Raw genomic sequence first — 23,739 nt, 5'->3', positions numbered from 1 at the left:
TACTCTAAGCATGTCCCAATATTGTCATCGCCACCATTGTCTTAATAACCTCAGCTGTGTGTTCTCGAATGGGTTTTCCCCAGACGCCTTTCATTTCCAGTCCCCAGTTCCTGCTAAATGCTTCATTAGGTTCTGATAATTTAGCAACAGCCAGTTTTCCTATTTTTAAACCTTTCCAGTAATGCAGGAAATCAGCTTCCCATTTTCTCCTATGTCAGGATTCTCCTAACATGCCATAATTTTCACTGAACAAATTTTGGACGTGGTATATTAAATTAATTCTCATCTGTTTAAAAGTTTTCTGTCATTGTTACAACTAATTTGCCATGCGTTCAGGAAATCCTAATCATGAAAATGGTTTTCAGTTCATTTTTCTACAGCGCTGTCTGATCTCTACATCTTCTCACAGTGAAACAGGACTTTTCTTTCCTTTTCCAGCAAAGTTCTTATGTGCTGTGGACTCTAAGTGACGAGGACCTTACCTTCACCTCCTAGGTAAGGAGACAAGAGACATATACTTCCATGCCCAGTTTATGGGATGCTGGGGACCAAATCCAGGGGCTCAGACATGCTCAGCAAACACTATCAGTTGGGCTATGCCCCATCAATAGAGTAAATTCTTGACAGTCCAGAATCTCTACAACTTTGAAGAAAGCCTAAAGAGATATGCTATGTCACGATTCATTGTTTTGCTAACTGAACCCTCACTGATTGTAAAAGACTGTTGCTTTGCCAGGAGAAGCAGGTATCCACCCAGCACAGTGTCTCTGTATGGATTTATCACTGCTGCATGGCAGACTGTCCTTTCAGTTCGTGTAGAGGGGAAAGGGCTCATGGGGCCTTCTGACCATTGGTGAGTACTTGGGGAGTCACTGTCAGCTGTATACCCACTGGTGAACCCAGCAGGTGCCAGTGAGTAGGTTCACACTCATGAAGATGACCCTGGGTTAAAGTTTTGCGAATCCCACACAAAACAGTAATACTCGTATAAAACAGTAAAACTCGTATGTGGAAAAGGGACGTGTAGGAGGAAAGAAGGATTGACGGGAGGAGAACGAGATTAGAGTGGAGGGGGTAAGAGTAACCTACATATTATATACTATAACTTATTATATATAAGGAAAATTGGCTTTATATAATATATATACAGCTATTGAAGGCACTTTTCTTAAACTTATCTGAGAACAAGCATCCCCCCGCCCATGGTACATTGTCCACCACAAAATACCAATTTAGGATTCACAGAATCCCTTAGTGAATCAAAAACTGACTAAAAGTTTAAAAGACACTTAAAATATTTCTACTTCATTGAGCTCTATATTTACCGAAGATATATTACATGCTGCCGTCATGCTCACTAATGGAGGTTTCTTGTAAATCTTGAGGCTTACCTTGCATAAGCATACGTTTGAGTCGTCAGCAAGCATAATTGTCTTCCATTCTTGCTTCCATGAAAATTAATGTTTTCCTTTCTGTATAACTACTCATATTTGTTCTACTTTATATTTGTTCGCTTGACAAACCTATCTGTACTGCTGCGGGCCATTTAAATGCTTTATTAGTACAGCCTGCCTGTGAGATGCCCTGGGGCTCAGGTGTCATTATTATCCTATTCCACAAGTAGAAAATCAGAATTTTCCAATTGCCTAGGCTGTGTGTATGTGTTTGTTTGTGTGCATGTGTCTGTTTGTGTCTCTGTGTGTATGTGTTTGTGTCTGTGTGTGTCTGTGTGTGTCTGTGTTTGTGTGTGTATCTGTGTCTGTGTCTGTCTCTGTGTGTGTGTGTGTGTGTGTGAGTGTGTGGTATATGTATGTGTGCCAATGTGAGTGAACATATATGTTCATGTGGAAGACCGAGATCATGGTCAGGTGTCTTTCTCTTTTATTCTCCATCGTATTTTTTGTGGTAAGGTTTCTTCCTGCCCCTGGAGCTTACTGACTTGATCAGACTGGCTGGTCAGAGCATCCCCAGGATCTGCTTGTTTCAATCAACATCGCCATCCCAGCACTGGGGTTACAAACATGAACCTTATCTTTTACATGAGTGCTGAGAATATAAACTCAGGCATTCATGTTTGCAGAGCAAGCTTTATTCATTGAGCCATCTCTCCAACCTCTCATTTTAAGGAAACCCATTATATTTTTTCCTTAACCACATTAGTTCTTATTGTAACTGTAAATTCATATCATGGAAAGGAAGGAAATTTTAAATTTCTTGTCTTATTTTCAGTCAACACTAAATGTTAAACTGTGAATATCTTTTTTTCTACCTTTCATAACTACCTTTCATGATTTCTCCCAGTGAGAATATATTTTCAAGTACTTTTCAATTAATGAAATGAGATGCTAGCTTTGCTATCCAGAGGCGAACCATCCTCAATTACTATTTTGGGTTAAGATCAGTATTTTAGCTGGGCAATGATAGTGCATGCTTTTAATCCCAGCTCTCAAGCGACAGAGGCAGGCAGATCTGTGAGTTCAAGGCTAGCCTGATCTACAGATGGAGTTCCAAGACAGCCAGGACTACACAGAGAAAACCTGTCTTGAAAAATCAAAACTGAAATACAATAAAATAAGATCAGTATTTCAGTTCTAAAATTACAGATGAAATTTAACAACCACCATCACCACCCCTTTAAGTATGGAGGAGATGATGATCTCATTCAATGTAAAGAAGTGTGTGTGAATTGGTTTTTATGTTGCCCTGCACTAGACACCATGAAAGGTGAAAGGCTGTGCTGTATGAGAGAGAGCTGGGAAGCTGATCTTCTATAAGCATATTTGAAGGGAGATCTTGGTAGACCGGATCAAATGTTAGTAAAGGTAAAGTTAGTCACCTACAGAACTTCATAAGTTCCCAGAACCTGTGTAAATTTCATATTTCTTCTCTATAGCATTATTTTGTCCCCGAAAAAAGACCCACAAGATATCAGTTAGATACAAGAAGCCCCAGGTCAGCAGAGTGTTAGCTTAGAGTCAATGACCGACCTCTGAGGGACTGAATATATCCGTGTGTGCACTCATGAGTGTGTGGGGTGAGGATGTGCCCGAGCAGGTACATTCTATGTAGAAGTCAGAGCTCAGGGTGTCATTCACTCTTCAGGAGCTGTTTTGTTTTGTTTTGTCTGAGATGCACTGGGGTTACAGGCTTGCAACCCTACACCCAGCTTTCTACTTGGATGCTAGGGCTAGAACTCAGGTGACCAAGCTTATAAAGAAAGTGCTTTACCAACTGAGGCATCTCCCTGGTATCAATCTCCTAAGCTATAACCCTACCATCTGGTCAACTTATTTAGCAAATGGTAAATGTACAGACTTTTTTAAGGAAAAGAAAGCAAGTGTGGTGGTTGTAATGCAACCGCACTAAGGAGGCAGGAAGGTTGAGAATTCAGGGCCAACCTGGACGACATAGAAAGATAACTGATGAGAGGGAAAGGAGAGGAGAGAGATGAGGGAAAGAGGAGAAGGGAAGAGAAGAAGAGGGGCACAGGAGGAGAAGGAAAGAGATGAGAGGGGAAGGAAGGGAGGGAAGAGAGAGGAGAAAACCAACTAGTCAAGCCAATTAGCAAATATGACCCACTGAACAAGACATGGTATGAAATCTCACTTTCACATCAACTCAGCACAATGAGAATCTCAGGAGGAACAACTAAAGGGATTCCTAGAGCCCTTAGAAAGGAGAAGCACTTCTTTGATCGTGTGTGTGTATGCATGTATGTGTGCACACACGCGTTCACATGCATGTGGAGGCCAGAGGTGTCTCAGTAATTCTCCACCTCGTACACTGATTCGAGATCTCTTGTTTAAACCCAGAGCTCCCACGTCACCTAGTCTCTCTAGCTAGTTGGCTGTGCGGGTAACATCTCTATGCTCTGTGCTCTAGGGTTACAGGGAGGCTGCCACAAGTGCCAGGCAGCTACTCGGTGCTGAGGATCAAAACCTCAGTTTTGTGTTCATATTGCCGGACTCTTACCCAATGAGCCATTGCCCCAACCCAGGACCATTATACTCTGCTGGCCACTTCCATTCTCTAAGTATATAACCTGTCATGGTCCAGGTACCCTCACCTGCACTAGGCAGCTGTTTCATTGCAACCCAAGGGCTCTCGGCTCGATTGGTACTCCTACCAGATCTCCTAGCCCCAGATAACTCATGGGGTAAAGGCTTAGAAACAAGAAGCAGAGGAAATAATTCATTTGTAATTCTTCCTAATAAGCAAGCTTCATCCAATCACCTGGCGCTCCAACTGGGAAACAAATGTCAAAAAGCAGCTAAAGAGAAAATGTTTGCCCATCGGATAAACACTGAGAACCGGTCATGTTTCTTTACTCTGCCCATCCTTAGTCTTGCCTCCATTGCTCTCTGTTTTACTTTCCCCACCCCCATTAAATCCCTTTCTCCATTTTATGCCCTTTCTTCTATTCCTGTGGAGTGAGCTGCACTTGAACTCTCCACATGCCACCTAAGATTTCAGACCGATGCCCTGTCCACTCCGTCCTTTCCTGGTGAGCCCTCTTGCCTTCTCTCCCTTGCCTGCTTCTCTCCCCTAACCCTTTTCTGGGGCTGCCTAACCTCCTCTCCTTTCTTCCCCTTGCCCTACCCACTAGGATCCTGAGGGTGGCTGTAAATTTACCAGGAGTACTTCATTCTCTCTTCTCATCTTGGTGGGGTCTATAGCCAGTTCCCCTGTTGCTCAGAGATGTGGAGGCAGTTGCTAAGAGACAGTGAAACGTCATTACCTGGCCCTCGAGGAAAAAAAGGGGAGTGAAAGAGAGAGAGAGGAGGGGAGAGGGATGGAGGGAGGGGGGAGACAAAGAGAGGGAGGAGGGAGTGTAGACCTGGCGGAAGCCACACACCAAGGCAGCCTGGCACCAGCTGAGTTTCCCAAGAGGCATTCAGATTCTGTGAACTTTCTAAGCATCCTATCCAAAATTTCCTTTCAGCGTAAAAGAAGGGGCACAGGGACCACAGGACAGGAAAACGGAGAAGATGCTGGCCTGGGATCCGGGAGACATGGAAGAGGAGAGTCGGGGGAGGGGAAGAGCCGGATAGGCAATCTGTTCGGAAGCTAGCAAGCAAAGGAGCGGGGGATTCCAGGATGAGGGAGGCAGAGCCTTTCGTCTGCAGCAGATTGATGTCTGTGTCCTTGGAACAGAGTGAGTAGTCTCCTGAGGGCCTGTGGGAGTATAGCAGAAGACCCCGACGCTGAGAAAAATTAGTCTGTATAAGGGGGGTGCCGGGGTGATTTCCCAGTGGGTGAGACTGAGGCTGCAGAGCAGTGGGGAACTGGGTGGGAAAATGACCGAGCCTAACAGATAAAGGGGTGGGGGTTGTGGGGGCAAGTGAGGACAGCAGGTGAGTAAAAGAAAAGCTGAAACCATGGAGAGTGACGGATGAGCCGCGGGGTGAGGCCCTGGGTGGGATGAGGTTCTCCATCTCTGCCAGACCAAGTATGTGTGTGGGCTTAAGCGGGAGGCTGGGAGCTGCAGAGTATAACATAAAAGAATGCTGGGTTAGGGCTGTGCCGTGGTGTAAGACATGCTGGGGCACACTGGCATAGGGAGTGTGTGTAGAAAGAAGCTTGGGGGGGCAGTGAAAGTGTGTGTGTGTGTGTGTGTGTGTGTGTGTGTGTGTGTGTTAGAAAGAGACAAAGGGGTCTGAAAGTGGGTAAGAGGGGCATGCAAACTGCCAGAGCTTGGATGCATGTTTTGCTTGGGGAGTTGCTCAGGGTGGGGTATTTGGTGCTCATGAGGGAGGAACTATGAGCAATAGAAGAAAATGCACCCAACTCTGACAGAAACCTAGGAGAAGAATTTCAGGTCAGGTGGATAGGGTTAGATGGTGGCCGTAGTCTATTCTCTGAGCTCACAGTGGTCCTCATCTGAAAGATAGTTAAGTGAGGAACTTTGTGATCGAGGATAGAGAGGTTAAAGAAGAAAGAAGAGAAAAGTAAAGAGGGGTAAGGTAAGATAAAGGAACTAGGCAATGGGGCAGGGACATAGGGACACTGGATATCTCTGCCTGAGTGCTTTTCTTGTTGACAGAGTGACTTCTGCCTCTGCCTGCTGAGTGACAGCCCGAAGACACAGATAAATGCTTTTCTCACTGACCCCAACCTGTGCCTCCAGATTCATGGCATTTTCCGGATTCAGTGGTCCAGACAGTGGGTGTCACTTGGGACTTATACCTCTCTGGGAAGCAAAGAGCATCCCTGCAGATTCCAGAGACCACTGAGACTTGACAGTTAGGCTTCCAAGAGGCCCATGGGAACATATTTCTCCCCCATCCTAAATCTATGGCCCCAGGTCTTTTGTGAACTCATGTCCACTGGGCCACCAGGAGAAATGGCCTCTAGGACCTTGAACGCTGGAGATCAAGGTGCCGTTCTGACTTCCTAATCAGTCCCAGACCTAGGACAGGGCTTATGCTTTCTTAGAAGATGTGCCAGGACCTTTAAAGAGCACCTTTCATCTCCCTCAGATCTTCCTCTGCCCCACCTGTCAGACACAACACAAGAGGAAGCATCCAGCAGGCATGGGTGACAGGACCACAAAAGATCTGCAGAGACCCTGCCTGGACCTGCTGACAGCTGCTCTGGCTCCATCCTTATCCCCCTCATTTCTTAAGTTTTGATCATCCTTTCAGACCCTAGGGTACCTGGACTGGGTCCTTGTTCCCCGGGATCTACAAAGGGACATCCTATGGATCTTAGGAAGTCCTTGGGTGTTTAGAGGCTCTCACGGAAGTGTTGAGCCATGATAGCACTTTCTCAGAAGCCCCACCTTCCAGACTCAGGCCTCTAATGTAGCAGCGTCCTTGTGACTTGACTGTTGGACCTAGGGACACCGCTCTCATGGGCTCCCTACAGCACTGCTGCTGCCAGCTGCCAAAGATGGGTGACACCTGGGCCCAGCTTCCCTGGCCTGGGCCTCCTCATTCAGCCTTGTTGCTGGTCGTTTTCCTCTTAGCAGCTGGGGTGATGCGCTCTGATGCGGGTACCAGTTGCCCGGTCCTTTGTACATGTCGTAACCAAGTAGTGGACTGCAGCAACCAGCGGCTGTTCTCCGTACCCCCGGACCTGCCAATGGACACCCGCAACCTCACCCTAGCCCACAACCGCATCACAGCTGTGCCACCAGGCTATCTCACGTGCTACATGGAACTCCGCGTGCTGGATTTGCGAAACAATTCCTTGATGGAGCTGCCCCCCGGCCTCTTTCTCCATGCCAAGCGCTTAGCACACCTGGATCTGAGCTATAACAACCTCAGCCACGTGCCGGCTGACATGTTCCAGGAGGCTCATGGACTGGTGCATATCGACCTAAGCCACAACCCCTGGCTGCGGAGGGTGCACCCCCAGGCCTTCCAGGGCCTTGTGCATCTCAGAGACCTGGACCTCAGCTATGGCGGTCTGGCGTTTTTGAGCCTTGAAGCCCTTGAGGGCCTCCCGGGGCTGGTGACCCTACAGATCGGGGGTAACCCATGGGTATGCGGCTGCACCATGGAGCCCTTGCTGAAGTGGCTGCGGAATCGGATACAGCGCTGTACAGCGGGTAAGAGAGATGACTGGACAGGTCACCAGGCCGGTTTCCAGGAGTAATGAGTCCAAAAAAAAGTAGTAGTAGCAGTAGTAGTAATAGTAGTAGTAGTAATAGTAATAATAATAATAATAATAATAATAATAATAATAATAATAATGGGACATATATATGAATGACACATATGCAGTGCTAAAGAAGTTCATTTGCTAAACATTCAGAGGCCCCTTGCAAGCAGGGTGGTGGACGCTAATCATTGGTGGTATTTGTTAAACTTCTGCAGTGAGCTGAGTACCTTGGCATACATTATCTCAGTGAGTCCCCATTTTTATTATCCCCATTTCACAGGTGGAAAATCTGGGAAATAGAACCATTAAGAAGGCTTCCCCAGAGCCGTTCCCTTAGGAACTGGCAGAGCCGTAGATAAAAACACACCCATTTGATTTCCACACTACTCTAGCTCTTGTCAGTGCCGAGAAAACTCAAAGAAACAATCATGACTAATCCTATTTATTTTAGTACTTACTATGTACAGTCCTTATTCTAAGCATATTTCATGTGTCGGCTCCTCTTATCCTCATAAGAACCCTGATGAGGCGCAGACAGAAGTATAGGGAAATTTAGAAGCTTGGTCAAGATTACACAGCTAGGGGGTGTTGAAGTGAGGATCCTGGCCGTCCGGCTGTTCTCTGGCCATAATATCGACTCAGATCCTGAACCACATAAACCAAGCTGAGCTTGCCAAGCAGCCTTGGGATCTTCAAGGTTTATGCATGGGGTCGGCATCTGGGGACAGGGCTGAAGTGAGACACTTAAACTGGAAGAGTCCCAACCAGAGTAGACTGAGTCCTGAAAGAGCCAGTGTCATGGAGGTTTGATGGGCCTGCTCTCCCCTGTTACTGCAGCCTGGCCCATAGACAATAAAGTTTAGCCATGGCCCCAGCCACCAATTCACTTATAGTTTAACACCAAGCTTTGGCCTAAGCCCCTGGTGTCAAAACAGTAGGAGCTGCTATCCCAGGGATTCCCTAGAACCTAAAGTTCATCTTGCTTAGGGGGGAAAAACACAATGCTGAATGAGGCAAGGAGGACTGAGTGGGGAGTCCAGGACCAAAATAACTTAGGGGGGCTGTGGGTCACGATTCCAGTGTTTCCACAGAACTGTGGGAGGAAGTTCTCCAGTACCAAAATAGCTGGAGGCTGAGATGGGGTGATGGGGGGGCTAGATGGGGAGGCTGCCTAGAGCCATCTCCCTACCAACCCAATGTCTCTGCAAGCTGTGCCTCCCTCCTTCTTGTCACTATTGACAGAATGAGCCTTCTGGGACACTCAGCCCTCACTAAAGTAGAGATACCTCTCCTGCTGAGATCTCTGGAGGCTTTACTGCCTCCCCACAGAAGGCCTGGCTGCCTGAAGGAGGATACGGGTTCATCTCCCATCACTGCAGACTTATACATCAATTCAGGCAAGGGACCTAAGCTCTCAGCAAAAGAGAGAGAGGCCTCAGCTTCCATAAGTGAAGGCTTATACATCTACGTGGGCAAGAAACTCAACCTCTAGGAGACAGGAGAAGAACCTCAGGTCTCATCAGTTCAGCCTCAGACATCATTGCAGGTGAAGTACTTGAGCTCCAGAGAACCATAGTGGTCCTCAGGACTCCATCCTTTTCCACAGAGAAATGGTTATGGTCCATAATAGGTAGAACTGGATGATGCCATCCCTCTAAAAGATTTTGTATCACTTCCTGTCTTTTCTCTGGGTGACAGTCTTCTATTATCTAAGCTGGGAGGCAGGATTCAAACATAGACTTGAGAGAGCTACCAGGATGCAATTGGGTTTCACGATTGGTCTCTTGGTTCTCACCAGAGAACATTGTCAGACCATAGCCTCCCATCCTATGTGGCAGCTGTGAACCTTCAGCCTCCTCTAGCTGGTCTGGATTGTCCCACTGAAACTTTGTAATATAGACACTCAACTCTGAGAGTTAATTATCTTCTAACTTCCAGCAGAGAGCTTCTTTCGAGTCAACTCTGGATATGACCAGGACCTAATCAGAGTTTAGGGTCCCATGCAAACAGCCTACTAGAATTGACTCAACCCATGACTTGGGAAGATTGCATCCTTACCCCCCACATGAATGGACACAAGCACGCACCTTCACACACACACACACACACACACACTTGACAATATGTATGCACATCATCTGTTAAAAGGATCATCTCATCCCATTCATCCTTTGCCCTAAAACACTGCATAAGGAACAGACAGCATCAATAACACAGGCTACATTTTTTACACTGAAATTTTAAAGCCTCACATTGACTCTGCTTGGAAAATTTAGATTGGATTACTCCCTCCTTATGAAGGTGACACATGAGAGACAGAAAGAAAAAATTAAACAGGATTTGCTAAAGGTTAGAGCTGGACTCGTATTTATATCCTTACCAAGGGCACATGGGGTTACTCTGAAGTTCCTCCAAAGTCTGTCTACTTCCAAGACAGACCAGGATTAGACCACTGATAACCATCCTACATTTACTGAAGTAATTCTCAAAGACGGTTCCACAGTGCTGGGAAGGAAAGCTATGCCGCTAACGGAGCAGCTTCTTCCCTCAGATGTCTTTACAGAATATGACCCTCCAGTTGACACTTGAGAGACCCAACTATGTTCATTATAAAAGGAATGCATGCCATTTGATGTTTCTCATGTGCTTTAACTCTTCGAATCCTGGTCACAGTTCCAGAAGGCAGATATTATGATTATTGCCCTTGACAGATTCAAACAAGAAACAAACAAAAACAAGCTACAAAGGAACTAAATATCGAGTCATACAACTGATGAGACTTGGGAGAGATTCACACTCAGGAGATATGAGCTCCTGAGGCTACACACTTGATGCTGCTGTCTGTATATCGGGGGGGGGGGGAGAAACACACACACACACAAGTGAGGTGAAGTCCCTCATTCATTTAAGCAAGATCCATTGAGTGCTTACTATGAAGGGATGTTCTGGTGTTGTTCTGGTACTGTGGGAGAAACTTACCTTCTAAGGAAGAAGGACAGTAATAAAACTGTCAGGCAACGGCACCATAGGGAAAAATAAGGCAAAGACGCTGTGATAGGGACTGTAAGAGGAGCAGGCATGGGGTGCTCCCAAGGGAAGGCATCACTAAGCAGGTTGCATTGAACAAAGTCACAAAGGAAGTGTGAGAGTGGGCTACACAGAGAAAGAGTAGGAACTCCATCACAAGGGGCAAATACAGAGATGCCCTCCCCAAGAAGAGACATGCATGGGGCCATGGAGGAATGTTAGAGGCATGTGTCTCTGGAGCAGAATAAAGAAGCAAAATAAAGGACCAGGAAAGTGTCCTTGTCACTCTGAAGGGGTTGTTGGCTACCTCTCTGTGCAAAAATGAAAAGGCAAAGGAATGTATGCACCAGAGAGTGACATGTCCAGACTTCAGCCTTCATGTCTGACAAAAGTTCTAGATCCAGCACTAGAGTAACTATAAGACTTTTCACAAATGCTAAAGTCCATAAGTAGTAATATTTTACATCTATAAAACTAGGCAAAAAGACTTTGGGGGTTATCGACAATAAATGTATGTGAAGGCACATAGAAGAGGCTCAGCGATTCTCTGGAAGCAAGGTCATGGGAGGCTTTTTCATCCCTTCTTTCCCACAGGATCTCACTCTACCTGGGTTCTATGTTGCAGATTCTCAACTGGCTGAGTGTCGGGGGCCCCCTGAGGTTGAGGGTGCCCCCCTCTTTTCACTCACTGAAGAGAGCTTCAAGGCCTGCCACCTGACTCTGACCCTGGATGATTACCTCTTCATCGCATTTGTGGGCTTTGTGGTCTCCATCGCTTCTGTAGCCACTAACTTCCTCCTGGGCATCACGGCCAACTGCTGTCACCGCTGGAGCAAGGCCAATGAAGAGGAAGAGATTTGACACACGTGCCTCTCATCCCTCCATGCTGCTGCCACTTCTGCTGACCACTGAACACCTTGGATCATGGAGCCCTGGTCGCCTCCATCGTAGCTCCAACAAGGTTGGAAAGCTAACCTTGTATGAGCACCTATCCACTTTGGGCCAGGCACTGTGCTAGCAACTGGGAATGAAAGACAAATTCAGTCTGGTCCCTGCCCTTAAGGTACTTACTTCTACTAAAGGAAAGCAATTCCGAAACATCCCTTTATGACAAAAACGCCAGTGCTGAGCACAGAGTGAGGGAAGCCAAGTGGAGGGTCTGTCATCTGTGCCTCACAAAGTCCAAGAGTTGCAGGAACGATCTGCTAAGTCAATAGGGAAGGGTAGACATAGCAAGTGACAGGACATAGTACAGGTTGTGCTGAGAGCAGCAAACTATTCCTTGTGGCCTAAATGCACAGAGGAGGTATGTGCGAAAGCAAAGCTTTCCCTCTGACACCCAGTTCCCACTGCTGCCTGCCACTGCCCTCCAGGAGAGAGATAGCTCCGTGCCAGCTCCTTGGCTTCTCCCATTAGCAGCTTTGGGGTGAAATGACCTCCCAATGACTTCCCCGTACTCCCCAAATTGCAGTCTAATTGGGAGATGATCACCCTTCTTCCTATCCCTGTCTCTGCTTCTGACTCAAGCCTTGTTTTCAAAGAAAAGGCAGGAAGCCTCACAATGAGGCAGCAAAAGTCTTGGCACCCTGGGACCCCAATTTATGTGACTGTTCTTTCCATGGTGCTCACACCAAAGGAACCCACCAGGAACACGCACTGTAGGGTGATGTACTAGCACCGACAGTTCCCGGGGAAGGAGGACAAAGCCACCACAGTCACACCCACAGGATGGTATGTTTTCTCTCCTTAGTAGCTCACTCACTTGAATATAAAGAAAGAATGGCTATTCGTTGCTGATTCTTGCTAGTTCCAGGCAGTGTGATAAGCTCCCTCTCCTCAACAGTTTCCTTTCACACACACAACAGCCCTCTCAGGGGGATTTACGGTTCCCATTTGGCAGATAAGGTCATCAGGCTCGGAAAAGATAAGATAGCTTACTATGTCATGATCAAAATAAAATGAGTCTTCTTCATCACAAGTCTTTCTAAAGCTATACAAATTCAAGTCCAGGCCATGCTAATGAAGACGCTGATAAGGACCAGGCACTCCTCTGGGCGTGGTTCAATTTTCTGACTCACCTCTTGCCGTTCTCACAGTCAGATAGTGCTTGTCATTCCCACTTTCCAGTTGAACTCATTGTGGAGAGCCAGGACGCTTACCCAAATTATCTGTATAAACAAAGAAAATGACAGGTGGCTCCACTGAGGAAATCTGTATCTAATCAGTCAGAAACTAAGGACTCTGTGAGAAACACAATGGTCACCATCTTTGTCATCATCTTCATCTCCTTCATCCATGTCACTTGCTTCATCGTGATCTTCCCTGTCTCCTTGGGCACTGGATGCTTCTTTTGTATTCCTCTCCTGTGTGAAAAACCAATCAAAATGCTGTTTTACAGCAGGGAAAGTAGAGGCTAAAGGCTGGGGATGCCTTCAGCCTAAGGCTGGACTCAGGGCTGTCCTGGTTCTCTTTCCAGTGCTTCCTCAGGCACCTGGTGGAAAGGAACATCCCGGTAACCTGCATAGCAGGACTCTAGAACTCAGCACTCATTCTAACAATAATAATAATCACAGGAAAAACAACAATAAGAGGCAGTAAAGCCCAGCTGTGCCCTGACTGTTCTCCCATGGGGACAACACCATCCTCTAGAACAGAGGCACCACAAGTGACATCTGAACAGAAGGTGCCCCCTTAACAGTGTGTAAGCACATCATTAAAACTGGCGGGTGTGATGACTGTCTTTTTTTTTTTAATCAGATTTTTGAAAAATAGGAGATGTACCTCCTACTGTGTTGTGCTGCAAGAGAAACTGAAGAATTTAAGAAATTGATAGGTGAGAACCCCTGTACAGGAGATGGGGAGACCCATCTGGGTAGGCCCAGTCCTGTAAGCAAGGCTGGCTTGGGTAGGAAAGTGAAAACCAGAGCCTTCTATCTTGGCTCCAACCCTAGAGCTCCAATCCTATCCATCATCCACTCCACCACCCAGCTGCCCTAAAATGCATGGAGAAGGAGAACATGTCATATTCCAACTCATCTGCTTTGATCTAATCAACCAAAAGAGTTCCTGGAAGCTTTTCCCCTCATTCTTGCTTTTACTGCCTAGGCCAGAGCTCTGCTCCTATGAAATGATGTAGAATTATGCCCTGCTCTCCCTGACCACTCAACTATGGTCAACAATGGTTGATTCCAGCTATTCTCCACATGCTAAGCTTCTTGCCCAAAGTATTTTGGAAAGGAACTTTTAGAAATAGTATTTCTAATAAAAATCATTTAACTTTCCATAGAAGAACACCATGCTCACTTATAGTAATCTCCTGGACACCACTGTTTACTGAATTATAGTTACCATATTTTAAGATATACTACTCTGTTTTACATAGAATTAGAACCAGAGAAGACACCAAATGCCTCTTGAGATCAAATGTTGTTTTGAGCGGCACAATTTGATCTCCATTAATGGCAAAGATTTCTAAGCAAGATATATCAAGACAATGTTTCTTCAGCTTCTAAAAGGTCCCCAGTTAACCAAGGCATAAGAAGAGGAACATTCAGCCTCCACACTAACATGCAATTTTAATACCACCACCATCCTGTTCCGGCTGTTAGAACTATGTGTCTAGAAATAGTCTAATAATTCTTATAGCAAATGTTTACATATTCTGGTGAAGACAAACCCATCATGATGTTCCCATGAAGTTTTGTTCAAATTTTTCCACACTGGTTAATGTGGGATCAGTTGTTTGTCCATATGTATATCTATGGTTCGTTTATGTTGGTTTTCTGCTGAATTAGAAAATATTTCTTTGGAACTTGGGTTCAAATCTCTGACATGGTCCACTTAGCTGTCAAGTTGATACACAAATATGCCCCCTACCCATTTGTCTGGCTGCTGATCCAGTGCTACAGTAGAAACAATCTAATGAAAATCTGGCTCCTCCTTATTTCCCTTTTGCCTCCTCTGTCCCCTAGAGACTTGGGCCCCTCACTGAAGTTTTCTTTATGCTGTATCTGAAGATATGAGGTCATAATTAACCAACAATATTGTGGTTGTTAAGGACTAGCCAATAAAATTTTTCTTTAGAAAAGATCCCACATCTGCACCATACCATTCTGGACCATGCCCCTCTGGTTATCCTTAAGATACCACATCCTTTTCTATTTCCTCCAGGATTCCCATGAAAGCTTGAAGAAATAAGTTGCCCAAAGATGCTATGGAGTTTCATGGTCTCAGTTAAGGGCTTAATGTAATGTATTTGAAGAGATCAGGACATGTATTTCATTTCATTCCAACTTTTGAAAAAGGCCAGCAGCTCCATTTTCTCCATACACATATTTGTTGCCAATCTGTCCAATTGTAGAAGAGCACAAAAAGATAACTTTGTTCATTCCTCAAAGCTAAAGAACCTTGTCTTGTTTTCTATGTTCCAAAAGGAGGCAAAAGGAAGTAAAGGAGGCAAGACCCAAGGGCCTTTTGTACATCACAGCACTGGTCAGGAGCTGAGTCCCTAGACTTCTCAGTTTTCCTAAGCCCTTATGTCTGCTGGGGGAGGGTGAGGGAGGAGTTGGGAAGATACCAACCTTTGTATGGAAATTATTTTATAACCATGCACTTTTGTAACTGTGAAGAATTTTTCATAAATGCACATTAATAATAAAAAGTGTATAGTTTAATGAATTTTTCTAAAGAGTTGTGAAGAGGATGTGGGGAGCAGAAGGAAGATAGGAGGGAGCTAGGAAGAACCGAAAGAATGTGTGCCAAAATATACCCACAAGAGGTCTATGGGGAGGGAGCAGATGATAATACTTAGGAGATGTGCCAGTCATAGAGGGGCAAGTGTGGGAGGAAAAGACACGTTGCAGAAGCCTATTTCTACCAAGCCAAAAAAAAAAAAAAAAAAAAAAAAAAAAAAGTACATGTATTTCTTTATGCACATACCCCTGTGTGTAGGCATATTTTGGTATCTGAAATTAAACAAAGCAGACAGCATATGTTTTAGACATGTTGGTGTTTGCAGTTTGGGTCATCCATAAAACATGCCAAGGCAAGTGGGAGTACTTGCCTAATTAGCATCACTGAGAAGCATGTGCTAGGGAGATGGCCCATCCCAACAACATGGATAAAAAGATCGTAAAGTAGATTTACAGGTAAATTTACTATGTGACAGCTGCTGTGCAAAGCACTATGTACGGATTCATTCATTTAATTCTCAACAAAATCAAGATAAGAGCTAAGTGCAGTGGCACACACCTGTAATCTCAACACTCACAGTCATGAGTTTGAGGACAGCCTAAGCTACATAACAAGATCCTGTCTCAAAACAAAATTTTTTAAAAAGCTAAGTTATGTTATCTTAACAACATTATATATAATGAGGCTGAGATGTAGCATATTAATATTCACAAAGCATATGTAACTAGCATGAGTAGATGAGATTTAGACAGTGACATATTGCATATGACTACTGACTTCCCAGGATAAGAAACACAGAAGAATTTTAAAGAGTTTCAATCTTAATTGGAATCAAGCTTTCAGTCACAAACGTGCCCTATTTTTGCTGTATCCTGGTATGCACAAAGGATCAAATCCAAGATGTCCCTTCTTGTATACCAAACCCCATGGTTTCTGGATCTGTATATACATCCTTCCTTTATACCTAAACTTATCTCTAGATTATCTATAAAGCCTAATGCAGTATAAACTCTGCATAAATAGCCACTGTAATGCACTGTTCATAGAAGGATAGGGAACACCTACACATTACTCAGTGTAGAAGCAACTGAGCTTCTAATATTTTTTATCCTTAGTTGGTTGAGTTTATAGATGTGAAACATGAAGCTAGAGACCACCATCTCTACAGGGTGAAAGAAAATTGAAAACCATAGACTAGCAAGATGACTTAGCAGGCAAAGGTGCTTGCCACCAAGCCTAAGGACCTAAGTTTTGTCCCTTAGGACCCACATAATGATGAAAGGAGAAAACTGACCTTAAAAATTTATCCTTTGCTCTTGGCCTCTCCTGCCCTTGTGCTATTGCAGCCTTGCTCTCCCCTTTCCCTTCCCCCCTCTCTCCCACGTGCTCATGGCCGGCCTCTACTCCTCTACTTCTCTCTTTCTCTCTCTCTGCCTCTACCACCCTCTTAACTCTCCCATGACCTGAATAAACTCTATTCCGTACTAAAAAAAAAAAAAAATTATCCTTTGACTTCCACACTCATTTGTGTGCGTGTACACACACACACACACACACACACACACACACACACGTGGACCAATGGATGGATAGATAGATTGATAGGTAGGTAAGTAGGTAGGTAGATGATAGATAGATAGATAGATAGATAGATAGATAGATAGATAGATAGAGAGATAGATAGATGTAATATGGTATGGTAAATAAAACAATTAATGTCCTATTCTTTAATAAATGTATTTCTCCAGGCAGGCTATAAGGTACACAGCAGGTGATCCCAAAATCTCAACAGAATAAATATTTGTTTACTAGAGTATTTAACATGGTAGACACATTTCTTACTCATAGTGTTCCAATGCATGTCAGCGTCTCTGTTCCACATAGTCATTCAGAGACCCAGAATCCTTCCCCCTTATGGTTCTCCCATTTTTAATGCCTTTACCAGATCCTCTGCATTGTGAAGGATCTCCATGGAAATGTGGAAAGTTAGAGCTGAAAGTATTAACAATAATCTCAACCATTGTTAGGCATACAAACTCAGTCCATTGACTTCTTACTTCAAGGATATGAACTTCTATGCATCTAGAAGGCAAAGAAAAGACTTTGCTCAGCATTGCCAGTTTCTAACATGGTCTGAAGTTACCAAATGCCTGTTTCAGTGTCCTCTACACAATATACCCAGCTTGAAGCAGATCAACAGTGATCCTGTTTCCTCCTCCAAGCCTCCTGGTGATCCAGTGACCTATGAACAACAAAGAAGGTTATCTGCCCTGCCCAAGCTCTCCCTCTCTACATATACCCAACACACACTGGCAACACAGGAGCGGAATAACTGTAAATTAAGGCAGAGTTGGACCTCAGTAGCCACACAGCATCTTTAAGTCCGTTGCAATTGGGAAAGCAACTTAAAGCCCTGAGGTCACTCCATTTACAGCCAGCCTCCCGCTGGTGCAAAACATCACCGCCAGAGATGCATTTTAGGCATCCAAGTTAAGATATTTTTGAAACCAGGTTGATGCTTCCTTAGCAATTTACTTCTCTTAAAATGTTAGTAAATTTATTCTGATTATTTTTCCTCTTAAGTTCTATGTTTCAATATGTGCACAAAGGTCTTTCCAAAAGGTGTTTTCAGGCCACTTTGATGTTCTTGTTCACCTCTCGTCTCCCTCCTCTGACTCTATACTACAATTATCTGAAGCAACAGTTGAGAACAGAGCACCCTTATTCCAGTCCTTTCCAATTGGCTGACTTGTTCTGAGTATCTGTTAGCTTTGATCTCATATAGTTCTAGAAACAGCCAACTTTTCTGCATTTCCAATGCCTTGAGGTTTTGTGAGGGGTTTTTGTTTATTTTTTGGGTTGTTTTGTTTTGTTTTACTTTCTCCCACTTATCTCTCCACTTTATTCAGGACATTTTATTTGTGTATTTTTAGATGCTTGAAAACTAATTAAACCATTTTTGAAAAACCCAATTTGGACCCTTTTGATCTGAATCCACATGAAGCTATACAGCATGGAACTTCGTGAAGATGACAAACGCCTTGTTAAACACAGTCGTGGTGAGGAGTAGGAAAGGAGGAAGGAAAAGAGGAAGGGAAGGAGGAAAGGAATGAGGAAGGGAGGGAGGGAGGAAGGAAGGGAGGAAGAAAGGAAGGACTACCAAGCTACAGGGTGAAGCTTTGCCCTTGAGATTGCAGAAGGAATACCAGAGGGCTGAAGATGGCTCACAGGGTAAGAATGCGTGTCACTAAACCTGATAACATGAGTTTGGGAGTAACCCACATGGTGGAAGGAAGGAACTGACTCACAAACATACACTAGTGTGAGAGGGGGCAGGGAAGGGGGAGGAAGATAGGAAGAAGAGAGAGAGAGATCCACACAGGCTGGGTCTGCATTGAAGTAACTAATAATGGGTAGAGATTAGAAGGTAGCTTATGGGGGAAAGTATTGCTAACCTTTACTTTCTTTTTTTTTTCAATTGGATATTTTATTTATTTACATTTCAAATGTTATTCCCTTTCCTGGTTTCCCCTCTGTAGCCCCCCAACCCATTCCATCCCCCTTTACTCTGCTTCTATGAGGGCTAACCCTTACTTTCAACTCATTGAACTTAGACAGCAAAGACCAAAAAGAGGTTCCCTTTTGTCTGAGACAGCAGCTTGCTATATAGGCCTAGCTGACCTAGAATCTGTTGTGTAGACCAAACTAGCACCAAACTTTCCATAATCTTCCTGCCGCTGCCTCTCAAATACTGGAATTATGGGTGAGTGTTACTATGTCAGGAAGTAAAGTGATTTTTTTAATGAATGCCAGTGTGACAGGGTTGCAAGAAAAAGTGTCAGCAGGAGACTCTCCCAGTTTATATTTAGCTCATAGAAACATCCTAGAGGACACAACACAAAACCCTACACACACACACACACACACACACACACAGAGAGAGAGAGAGAGAGAGAGAGAGAGAGAGAGAGAGACCGACCAACGTGGCTGATATTTGCAATATTAAGGATTCAGATTGTATACCACAACCAGCATTTCTCCATATGTAAATTAAAGCCCAAAGCAATTAAAGACTTGACACAGCAAAACTAAATCTGGCCAAGGGTTTGATTCCCCTATAAAAGGTAATATGTTGCCTTCATCTATCCAAGTAAACTGACTGTAGCCTCCATATGCCAGGGTGGGGTTTCTGTGGTCAGTATGATGTCACTGTCCTTCCACACCAGCTCTCTATACCAGACTGGGATAAAAGAGTGGGTAATGAAGGTGGGTCAGAAAATAAACAAAAACTATTACCAATCTCACATGACAGATGCTGCAGAAAAGGGGAAAGAGTTAGGGTGAGTTTGAAGGAGGAGGTCTCTTTGAATAGGATAATGTGAGCCCTAGGCTGACATATTTTATGTAAGTCCAAACTGTGATCTTTTTTTTTTTCAAAGACTATTCTGGATGCTTAACAGAAAATATTCAAAAGGTGAGGAGAAATGCAAGCTGGATGCTGGGAGGCCTTCAGTGTGAGTCCAGGAGGAATGTTTTCTAAAGGGGTCCAGGGGCTGATGTGGATGGGGGACTTTGGGGATCCATTCTGAAAAGGAAACAATGGGATTTTGAAGCCCCAGATATTGAGAGAGTGAGCACAGGAAAGTAATCGAGAACACCTCCACTGTTTCTTTGTTTTTACCTCAGTTCCAATCACACTCAGCAAGAACCGAATAATGAAAAGATAGCTTAATTCTATTTCTAAAAATGGGACCAGGGGAGAGTCAACAATCCCAGTGAATAAGTTGGAAGTGGGGGAAAGGAAGCAGATACACAAACAAATTCATAATGTCAGGAAACAGCCCAAATCTGCACACTCAGAGATTGAGGTAGGAAAAAATGAAGCCTGCAGCCGTGGTTTAAATGAAGCGCAGTTTCAGTCTGCTATCCCAGGGTGAAATAACCTAATCCTGTAGCCCAGGGATGGGAGTTTGTAACAAAAAGCAACAGTGATACGCCAGAGGCAGACTATCAACCCAAAGCTGGTTTGTGAAGAAAGGTATAACATCCCTCAGCTGTAGACAAGGAAGAAAACCCAGGAAAGACATGACAACTGAAACAGATCCAGCTGTGTTTTAAGTAGAAATATCATGTTGAAACACATAAATAAAACTTGGAGCAAATTTCCTGTCCTCATGAGTGTTACAGAGTTATGGGATTTTGGTGAGTTGGCCCTCTCAGGATGACCACATTGTAAACACACAAAACCATGACAATTTTTATACCACACAGAACACTAAATACTTTACAATATCTGGTTGATATTTTACAGCCATCGGCAGCGGACAGGTGCTACTGATAAATGCAGGGCCTAATTAAGGGTGAGCACTTGGTCACACTGCCTGGGCTCAGGTTCCAGCACTATCAGTTGCCAGAAATGTGATTTTGAGCCGGAGATGTCATCTGTATGTGCCTGAGTTCATCTGCTTGTAAATTTAATAAGATGTGGTGAAAACTCCATAGGCCTTCTGGGAAGTACACGTGAGGCTCTTAATGGCAAGGGCAAAAGAACAGTGCCTGGCATGAAGTGATACCCAACAAGCAACAGTGGCGGTTAGGATCATCCCTCCTTTCCTGGGAGACGGTTAGAACCAGAGCAATGTACAACAGGCCTAACTCCAAAAAGATGGAATGCCTGAGAGTCAGGGCTTGAGCCTCATCTGCCTTTCACATCCAGTGTCCTAAAATACTTTTCTATTCCAGATAGGTGACCTATCCCCAACGTGGGACTTAACGGTTGTGTTTCAAGATTCATGGCAACTGTATTGGGCTGGCTCTGTAGATTAACTTAAATGAAAGGTGGGAAAAGACTGAGACAGTTCTAGGCCTGATCCAAAGCAAGGATGGCAGCTTCTGCTGTGTGCTTTTGAGAGCCCTGTTCTGATTCTCTCTCCCTCCCTCCCCTACAGGGGGATCTGTGTATGTGTGTGCATGTCTGCTGGTGAACTTGTGTGTATATTGACGGTGAAGGCTAGAGACCAGCTCTAGGTGTTGTTCTTTGGAAACTGCCCACCTTTGTGTTGGAGGTAAGGTATCCTACTGTCCAGGAGCTCACCAATTAGGCAAGGCTAACCAGCCAATGAGCCCGAGAGAGCTGCCTTTCTCCGTCACCTCAATGCTGTAATTCTAATGTGCCATCATACTCTGATTGTTAAGTGCATTCTGGGGATCAAACCCAGGTCCACATGCTTACACACGGGCTTTTTACAGACTCAGTCACCTTTCCCAGCCCACCTCTGATACAGTAAGTTTCATTCACATGAAAGTCCACATAGGCAATCTACATAAAGAGGGGGAAAGTCTCAGCCCCTCAAATGTGACAGCTAAGACCAGTTTTCTCCCCACCACATGCAGTCACCAGATACATTCACAGATACAGTTTAAACATTCTAGACCCAGCCACCCTCTGACCTCATCTAACGGAAAAACCTAATGGTGATCCACCAAAGAACTGTCCACCAAAGCTACAGTGACAATCATTTCTCGTTGCTTAATTAAGCCTCTGTGGTTTGGGCAATTTGTTCAGCTGCAATATAAAATTTAAATGCTAATCCAGAATAAAAAAGACTTTGTGGGAACAAAAAAGTATGCATCAACATAAGACTAAAACCCAGAATGACTACCCCATTCTAGACACAAGCTCTGTAGAAGGTAACTGCCCTCCATCTGAAATATAACACACAGGTTTAAGTCCATCCCCTACCACTGATGAGATAAGTAAATTACTCCATACCACAATGCCAGGAAGACATAACCTGCCTGTTAGCATTATGTCAGTAATAGAAGAACTAATCTGTGTTAATGGACTTCAATAGCACCTGACATTAGTGAAAATTCAACCCAAGACTAGCTCCCGCTTTCTTTGTGGCTCAGGATTATAAATTAGTCAAGTTGGCCAGTGCAGAGAAGTGCTGTGATCCTATGCCCTGCTTCTGCTCGCTGCTGGCTGATGCTGGGAATTTCTCTAATTTCCCTTTGCCCTAAGAAATTCCTAGTAAAACATTTGCAATGACTGTTAGAAGACCTTGTTTGGCAAGGACAACAAAATTAGCAAAGACAAGAGAATGACAGCTCTACTCACACTGGTCTTGAAGAGTACTGGCATCTCCAGCAGCTGTGCAAAATAGCATTATAACAGAAATTTATCACGCAGGCATTTTTCCCCCCAGAGGAAAAGTCATTTTCAATTTGGGCCCAGAGTAATATGTGACTTCTTCCATGAAATGAAGTTTAAAACTCACTCTCATCCTCACAACAGTGTAAGCCATTGAGCTGCCAGAGCTTATGAACTCCTGGACATAAGGCAGCAGCCCATGGAGGCATAAGGGCAGTACTGAGCCAGGAAGCTACACACAGAAGCGCACAATGCAACTGCCCAGCCACAGCCTTGATGTGCAGAAAAGAAAACCTTCCTGAGAACAAAAAGACTAGCTAAAGTTCCCTTTAAGCAGATGGTCCATCAATAATAAAGACCTTCAGAGAAGGAAAAGACATGGACAAACCCAGACCTCAGAGCGTGAGAGCAACAATAAATGAAACTAGTCTAGACAGAATAGAATCACTACTAGACAACAAGAAACTTCTCACAAGACCTTTGATGAGATAGAAGTGGGCAGTGCTTTGTTTGTTTGTTTGTTTGTTTACCTGTTATATGTCTGTAGTGTTGCGTCGAAGATGTGCTGTCCATGTATGCACCGAAGATATCGCTCAGTTGATGTATCATGAAGCCCTATCTTTAAAAAGTAGAGACAGGAGAATCAGAAGTTCAAAGCCACCCTTAGCTACAAAGAAAATTTGAGGCCAAAAAAGTTCCACTTGTATGACATGCATGACAGACAAATTACAATTGTATGAGCCCTGTTTCATTGAATCTTAGGATTCTGCTGCTAAGGATTGGCACAAAATGAGAACACAACCTTCTGAAAGTACTTTGTGATGCTAAAGGATGCTAGTAGTTACAGGAGCCACCTACAGTGCTGTAGAAAAAGCCCAGGGTCATAATTCAAAAGATTTATTCATTCAACAAATGTTTGCCAAGAGACTGGTGTGAAGCAAGCCACTGTTTTAGTCACCTGAATTACCGAAAACCAAAGAAACCTGAAATTCCGACTTTGAACTGCATCTGCAGGGCCGAGCATGGAGCTTTCTACAAGTGTCTAAAAAGCAATATGTACCTTGCCGCTGACTCAGAAGTTAGTTTACCTCTCTGGGGGTTTTATATGTACCCGCTTGTTTAGGAAAATAATTTAAGTGGATCACAGCAGAATCCCTCAAACTTCTACAAGTACAGTATCTCCTTGGGGATCTGGTTACAGTGTGTTCTGAAGCAGAAGGCCAGGAAACACCTAGAAGTTGACAAACCTTCAGCGTCACAGG

At 44.3% G+C, this 23,739-nt stretch overlaps 1 protein-coding gene across 1 annotated transcript; it reads left to right on the top strand.

Moving 5' to 3' along the window:
- Nucleotides 1-6,852: 6,852 nt before the first annotated feature.
- On the top strand, nucleotides 6,853-11,493 carry LRRC55 (leucine rich repeat containing 55; the record flags this gene model as incomplete). Its single annotated transcript, XM_080927135.1, has 2 exons — nucleotides 6,853-7,552; nucleotides 11,258-11,493. 2 exons carry the CDS (start codon nucleotides 6,853-6,855, stop codon nucleotides 11,491-11,493), a joined length of 936 nt encoding a protein of 311 aa, XP_080783261.1.
- Nucleotides 11,494-23,739: the final 12,246 nt, after the last annotated feature.

Source organism: Micromys minutus, assembly GCF_963924665.1.
Source record: "Micromys minutus genome assembly, chromosome: 13".
Lineage (NCBI taxonomy): Eukaryota > Metazoa > Chordata > Mammalia > Rodentia > Muridae > Micromys > Micromys minutus.
The sequence above is the reverse complement of the archived record's forward strand: the minus strand, read 5'-3'. Positions and strand labels throughout refer to the sequence as shown.